Source organism: Nansenia antarctica (assembly GCF_963989245.1).
Source record: "Nansenia antarctica genome assembly, chromosome: 1".
NCBI classification, from domain to species: Eukaryota; Metazoa; Chordata; class Actinopteri; order Argentiniformes; family Microstomatidae; genus Nansenia; species Nansenia antarctica.
The window spans coordinates 97,213,983-97,221,482 of NC_137674.1; the positions used below are offsets into that span (position 1 = coordinate 97,213,983).

The following is a 7,500-nucleotide window of genomic DNA, read 5'->3' on the forward strand; positions in this document are numbered from 1 at the left end:
TCAGTCTGGCTTTAAACCGCGCCATAGCACTGAAACGGCTCTCCTGCAAGTCCTAAATGATCTGCTCTTAGCCGCCAACTCTGGTAGTCCCGCCATCATTCGATCCTACTGTCACGTCTTGAACAGCATGTGGGCATCACTGGTGTCGCCTTAAGCTGGTTCAAGTCCTACCTGTCCGGCCGTAGGTAGGATAATTGTTCTCCTCTAAGGCCCCTCTCACCCGTGGGGTTCCTCATGGGTCGATACTGGGCCTCCTTCTATTTCTCCTTTACATGCTGCCCCTAGGCTCTATCCTGGCAAACCATGGTGTGTCCTTCCACTGTTATGCTGACGACGTCCAGGTCTATCTGCCACTAAGATCTAGAGGAAAGGTCAGCCATTGCTCAACTGCCTGTCTGACATCAAAGCATGCTTGAGTGCAAACTTCCTCAATCTAAATGAGAGCAAGACCGAGATCATTTTATTTGCCAACACTTCTCTAGGCCCTTCTGTCGATGCTCTAGGTCCCCTTGGCTCAAACATCTGCTCCTCAGTCAGAACTCTTGGAGTGATTTTTGACAGTGACTTCAAATTCACCAAGCAGGTCTGCTCTGTGGTCAAAAATTGCTTTTTTTCACCTCCGACTCCTCGCTAAAACAAGGGCCTACCTTTCGCAGAAGGACCTAGAGAAGGGGATCCATGCCTTCATAACAACCCGGCTGGATTACTGCAACTCCCTGTATGTTGGCATCAACCAGTCTCTGCTCCGTCGACTGCAGCTAGTCCAAAATGCTGCTGCTCGACTCCTCACCGGTAGCAAGAAGCGTGACCACATAACACCAATCCTGGCTTCACTCCACTGGCTCCCCGTCTGCTTCCGTATTGATTATAAATTACTTTGGATTGTTTTTAAATCACTAAACGGGCAGGCACCTCCGTACTTGGCAGATCTCCTGTGCCACCATACCCCCATCCAGAGCCCTCAGGTCAGCTGACCAGCTGCTGCTGGAAATCCCTAGGACCAGGCTCAAAACCAGACAGGATAGGGCCTTCGCAAAGGCAGCCCCTAGGCTCTGGAATAGCCTCCCTCTCCACGTCAGATCTGCCCAGAGCGTTGAAGCTTTTAAAACATGAGGTGAGCCTGCCTCCCGACACTGCACTTTTCTGCACTTTTATTTCTGCACCTGTATTTTGTATTGCACCTTGTTTTAGTGTATTTTTATTTGTTGTTTTCTTTTACTAGAGTGTTTTATCTGTTAAGCACTTTGGGCGGCTGTTTTGTCGTTGTAAATGTGCTATATAAATAAACATGACTTACTTACTTCAGCTTGAATTACACTTTCCTGACAACATTCAAACATTCGACATAAGTGAAGTATTAAAAGACAGGAGGAGTGTCCTACCAGGAGCTTCCTGCATCTCCACCAATCCCCCGGCGGCGACCAGGGCTTCCATGATCTTCACGTGGTGCTCCGGGTTCACATCCGCACTGCAGAAACAGGCAGGGGTCAGAGGTCAAATGTCAAATGAAGGGACAGAGAGGTCAGGAGGGTCATTGGGACAGAGGGCATTTTAAATACATATCGACATCGACATCAACATAACAGAGTGTTGATTGAAAGTTAATTGCTACAATGGTCCTTGATTAGAGAGGAGGAGGAGGGGGAGAGAGGGAGAGAGAGAGGGAGAGAGAGAGAGAGAGAGAGAGAGAGAGAGAGAGAGAGAGAGAGAGGGAGAGAGAATCACAGAGAGAAAGAGAGTGAATGCAATTTAAATCACTGTCAAAGCTGTTCTTATGGAAGATAACTCCAGTTGTTAATGAAACCTACTGCTCTGAAACCTGGATGAAACCTACTGCTAGCTCTCAACCTCTGGGAGATTATAGAGGGGGGTGACTAGAGGGGCGACTAGAGGTTCAGGTCCCACCACGGGACAGGACAGGCTGGGGGGGGGGGGTGATCTGTCTGGTAGCCAAGCAGTTCTTGTTCTCTATTACATTCAGTCTGCTGGCTCACACAAACTGTTGATTTACTTATGTAATTATTCCCTATAATTCAAGTCCTGTGATGGTGATGTGACCTCTCTCCCTCTCTCTCCCTATCCCTCTCTCTCCCTCTCTCCCTCTCTCCCTCTCCCTCTCTCTCTTCCCCCCTCTCTCAAAGCTGATGACTAAACAAAATGATTGTTTGAGGCATAATACAAACGGTCAATACACATGCTCACTGTGTGTGTGTGTGTGTGTTCTCAGATCACCTAACAGACTTCCCGTCAGTGGTGAGGACAGCAGCCAGGGCTTAGAGAGGGAAAACCCCCTGTACTGTCCCCGGGTTGGCAGGCCAACGGCTCTGCAGTTTGTCAGTAAACAGACGTGTAGAGAGGAGAGAGGGAGAGAGAGAGAGAGAGAGAGAGAGAGAGAGAGAGAGAGAGAGAGAGAGAGAGAGAGAGAGAGAGAGAAAAAAGAGAGGACAGAATACGCTGAGCACAGGTTGCTGAACATGCTGAACATGCTGAACATGTAGTGCTAACCAGGGACAGGGGAGGCTGGTGGAGGTAGAAATCGAAGGACCAGCCTCCAGCCTCCCCCCTGAACCACAGCTAACCCTGTCCTCTGCAGGTCAATCTGATCTGCCCGTATGTTGTTTACCTCCTCCTCCCAGGGTTAATCTACTATAGCTATTGTTGTCATGCACTCATATTCTCACGGTGGATTTATTTGGTCAGAGTGCATTAATATCACCCGTATCACACCGGGCACGCAGTAGAAGGTTAAACCCCTCTAGGTTTCACCCCGGATATTCCTCTGTACAGTTTGAAAACTTCCATTCGAACTTCCCCCACGAAAAGGTCAAGCACACTCAAGGTTGGTACTGTGGCTGTTTCTCTTGTCTGTCAGCCCCCCCGAGGGTCAGAGCCGTCGTCTAAAGCGGGGTCAAGTTTTAGACAACCGTGCCAGAGATAGCAGTGCATGCTGGGATACGCCGGCACGCTCACACAACACTCCTGACGTCAGAGGCGAGCCGGTCGGAAAAAGGCTACGCAAATATCACCGGTTCTGACTCATTGACTGTAATTCCGTACCCAGTTTTTTTTTGGGGGGGGTGTAAACAGATGCCAGAAAGAGACATTCCTCTGTAATTCAGGGCCGCTTTCAGGGAGCGTTTGCAGTGTCCGCGAAACGAAAAACAGCAGCCTTACTCGACATGTTAATACGTTCCTCCTGCGTCCGAGCGTGGGGCTACAATCACAGGATGTTGACATTACTGCAGAGCCAAATATCATGCATGGTTTTCCCTTTAGTTAACGCAACTGAATCAGCTGGATCCCTGGGGGCCTAAGTGCCAGGGGACTTGACTTGGGAGGGTACTATATGTAAACAGATCGGAGCAGCCACACTATCAGCTCTTTCACCACTATCAACAACGGCACTGTAGGCTTAACTGGACACGCACATAGCTCTCTAGGCATGCTCTTTATCTACCAGCTCGCGGCTAGAGAGACACGTTCTGTTAGTATTAGTATTATCTGTCGAATGGAGCTTCGTCCAATGGTGTATCTTTTTTTTTTATCATGTAGTCTATCGGCTTTACTTGAGTTATCTCCCACAAAATACTGGGTATTAAATACTATAATAAAACATTAGCCCCTTTCTCATCAACCACTGTGCCAGTCTTACCTGAAGAGGGAATGCTTGAAGATGGCCTCAGAGAAGGCCTGACCCAGAAGCCTTGGGCTTGCCTGGTTCTGTGACCCGCTCTGGGACACCCTGCTCAGGTGTCTGGTGAGGTGCACTAGGAGCTGGTGGTTGGCCTGAGGGACGCTAGGAGACTCCAGGATCCTCTTCAGTTTCTCGCCACACTCCTCCACACTCTGAGTCTCTGAAATAGACAGAGGGGGGGAATGAGTATAATGTTTACAATGTGTGTGTGTGTGTGTGTGTGTGTGTGTGTGCGCGTGCATGCGTGCATGTGTGTGTGTGTGTGTGCATAGTATGTGTAACCAGGTACTATCAGAGCACACGTGCATGATTGCACATACAAACGCAGACAGTCTTCTTAGAAAGGATATTTGAATTCATAGCAATTCCACCCCCCAAAATGCAAAATAATCTGTATGAATTTTTAATTTATTTTTTTTGCCATTTAGCAGACGCTTTTAATCCAAAGCGATTTACAATTACGAATTACAGCGACATTCCCCCTGGAGTAACTGAGGGCTAAGTGCCTTACTCAAGGGCACACTAGTAGTGGTGTGGTTTCAGGCGGGATTTGAACTATAGGATCCATCCATGCAGTCATCTGCGGTGTGTGCGTGTGTGTGTGTGTGTGTGTGTGTGTGTGTGTGTGTGTGTGTGTGTGTCCGTGTGCGTGTGTGTATGTGTGTGTGTGCGAGCGTGCGTCTGTGTGTGTGTGTGTGTGTGTGTGTGTGTGTATGTGCGAGCGTGTGTGTCTGTGTGTGTGTGTGTGTGTGTGAGTGTGTGTAGTATAAGAGTATAGGCTGTGCCTCTGGATGCCTGTAAGTGAACAGCACAGCAAGAGTCAGCCTGGGATAAGGCTCCAGCTCCTATAGTGTGTTTGCGGAGGCCAGACAATGCTGTTGTTTAGAGAGCCACAGACATATTGATGAGTGCTTCACCACAGATCCAGCAAACAAGCCAACATCTGTGTCTGTGCCTCCCTGCCGCCCTGCCTGCCTGCCTGCCTGCCTGTCTGTCTGTCTGTCTGTCTGTCTGTCTGTCTGTCTGGGTCTTCTTTAAAGGAGTGTCAAGTGTCAAGTGTAAAGGAGTGTGTTGTGGGTTCGATTCCTGCTGGGATCATATATACAAAAAATGCATGCACTCTCTGGACTGCCAAGTCTCTTTGGATAAAAGCATCAGCTTAATGACATATATTAAAACATACACTGTGTACTATATGTAGTCGTAAAGTTTATTACGTGTCACTTTGTGCTATTCCTTTACACGTATATGCATTTAAAGGTAATGTGGCGAGCTAGTGGTTTATGACACGCGTCCGTGTAGCGAGGTGGTAGAATCTGATCCATAGTGACCTATTAGATTGGTGCCTATTAGATTAGGTCCCTGGCTAGGCCCACAGAGTTAAGCTCTGATCGATCCCAATAACCCAGAGTGCTGTGGTGAGATGAAAACCAAGCTAAGCGCTCGGCTGGGAGAGAGCCTCCGTAAATCTACCTGTCCTGCCCTGCTGGCGTACCGGCGTCTAGAGGCTGAGTGTTTGAGTTCAGCCTGGGTCGGCTGGGTGTCTTAGCTGCAGAGTGCTCTGAGTGCTTTAAGAGGTATGTGCCGAGGTAAGGAGGGAGGGGAGGAAGGGAGGGAGGGAGGGATCTCCCACCCATCGGGTCGGCTGGCTGGCCTGGCCTGGGCTCTATCTTAATGAGTTCCACCCAGGCCTGGGGGCCATTAGGGGTTGGCCTGGTTAAGGCAGACCCAGGGGTGCTTACACAAGATAAGTGTCCTGGGGTCAAGGGTCACAGACGCACAGAATGGGAGCTGAAGGGGGTCAGGAGGGGCCTGGGGAAGGGGGAGGTGGCAGGCGACGGTCGCGCGTGTGTGTGTGTGTGTGTGTGTGTGTGTGTGTGTGTGTGTGTATGTGTGTGTGTGTGTGTGTGTGTGTGTGTATGTGTGTGTGTGTGTATGGCTACCCAGGCTACCCAGTGACGGATGGCTGACAATCTGCCGGACTGATAGAGGTCAGCCTATTGACCCATGGTCTCGCCTCAGCTGACCACAGACGCGGCCGGTGACCGCTACACCCCCCCCCCCTCCCCCCCCCGAAAACCATCTACATCCCGTCTGGTGTCGCTGTCCCCCACCTCCAACCTCCTGCCCCCCTCCACTGTCCTGGCTGCCCTCATCGATACAGGCTGCCCCAGCTCAATAGAGGTCAAGGCTGGGAACTTGGCCAGTCCATCTGCCCCTCAGGGACAAGTGGACATTGGGCTAGGGAAGGGAGGGGGGGGTGGGTTCGGGGGGGGGATGGGATACAGCCTTGACAGCTGACCAGTGAGATTCATGGAAGAGGCCCAAACATAAAGGAAATGATATTGAGTGAGATCTAAGAGAAGTCCCTTATTACTCTGAATCCTGGATAATAACATTAGGCTCAGCCATTTCTCTGAGACACACAAAGAGAAAGAAGACACACACACACACACACACACACACACACACACCTTGGCCTGTGCTACACACAGACTCATCCCACGGTCTGAATGTGACCAGAGCGTAGCCTCACCGTGGAGAAAGCCTTTATATAAATGGGTTTAGGAGGATCTGCATGTGTGACAGCATCCACAATAAGAGGATTTCACCAGCTATGGAGAGGGATTAGGTGAGGGAAAATCAAACAAATGAGAAAATTGTTCTTTTCTCAGAGAAAGGGGGCAGAGAGAGGACGAGTCCAGGATTTCGGTCGGGGGATCACAGGAAGTAAGAGCAGGCTCTCAGCCGGATAGAGAGGGCAGCACTGAGGTCTAGCGCTAAGCTAATGTTAGCCAATAAGATAGTATTGCTGTATGTTAAAAGGATCTTTACATACCATGGTTTGACTTGCTATGCTACCGTACAAATCAAATGTCCCAGCGCTCAACTGTCCCAGCACTCAATCCTGTTGTTTCCACCGGCTTTCCTTCTCTTTGATTTCATAATATTATATCACTCTATGTTCTCCACAAGTATAAGTTCCCCATTCAGTGGATTTGACCTGAAATGACTTGGCGCAAAAATAATGTATGCCTCTTTTCAAGTGGTTTATCCTGACTTAAAATGTTCCCATGAATAAATTTAAAAAGCTGTCACTTGGAGGATGATGAAACAGGGTCACCACGAAGAGAGAAAAACACTTACATAATTGACTGGGTTTGCAGGCAGTGCTGCTGGCAGCTTGGCAGAATAATTTTGGAGGTCAGGGGGGAGTTGGTGTGAACTTGCCCCGAGGCTTGACATCGCCTCCGTCTGCCCTATGTCCCAAAACACACACACACACACACACACACACACACAGGCCCACACACACAGGCCCCTCCCCCACAAACACACACACACACACACACACACACACACACACACACACACACACACACACATATATACCACCCACGGAAAGTACGACTGTCCACATGTTCAAGAGATGGGTCATGAAATATAGATCAGACGATGCGCTGCATCTCGTCTCTAAAAGCTAAAGATGTGAGGTCGGGGAAGACACACTTGGTGGAGATGAGATGTGCAGGAGGGTTACATCGGAGCTGGCGCTGGGCCAACAGACAGCTGAGGGAGGGAACTTTCCGTACCCTCCTTCTGAGCTGCCGTTAAAGATGTCATAGGGGTTAGGAGGAGGTTGAGGCTGACGTGAAGATACAACATATGTCTGTTTACACACGGTGGCGGAATCTGTAAAGCGGATGACGCGCATCATACAGGCACTGAATGAACACTGAAGACAGAGGTACTCTGGGTGAACTGGTGGAGCTGAGTTCAGCCGGGAAGGTTAAAGTAGTGTGGGT

General features: G+C 49.6%; 1 protein-coding gene across 3 annotated transcripts in view; it reads right to left on the minus strand.

Annotated features, from left to right (window-relative positions):
- pik3r3b (phosphoinositide-3-kinase, regulatory subunit 3b (gamma)) overlaps positions 1-7,500 on the minus strand; it is a gene marked incomplete at both ends in the record, with an annotated part of 149,647 nt that overhangs the window by 70,568 nt on the left and 71,579 nt on the right. For all 3 annotated transcript variants that reach the window (XM_080532738.1, XM_080532739.1, XM_080532737.1), the window contains 2 exons: positions 1,383-1,468; positions 3,653-3,854. In XM_080532738.1, coding sequence (XP_080388864.1) covers positions 1,383-1,468; positions 3,653-3,854 — 288 coding nt within the window. The remainder of the gene's footprint in view (positions 1-1,382; positions 1,469-3,652; positions 3,855-7,500) is intronic.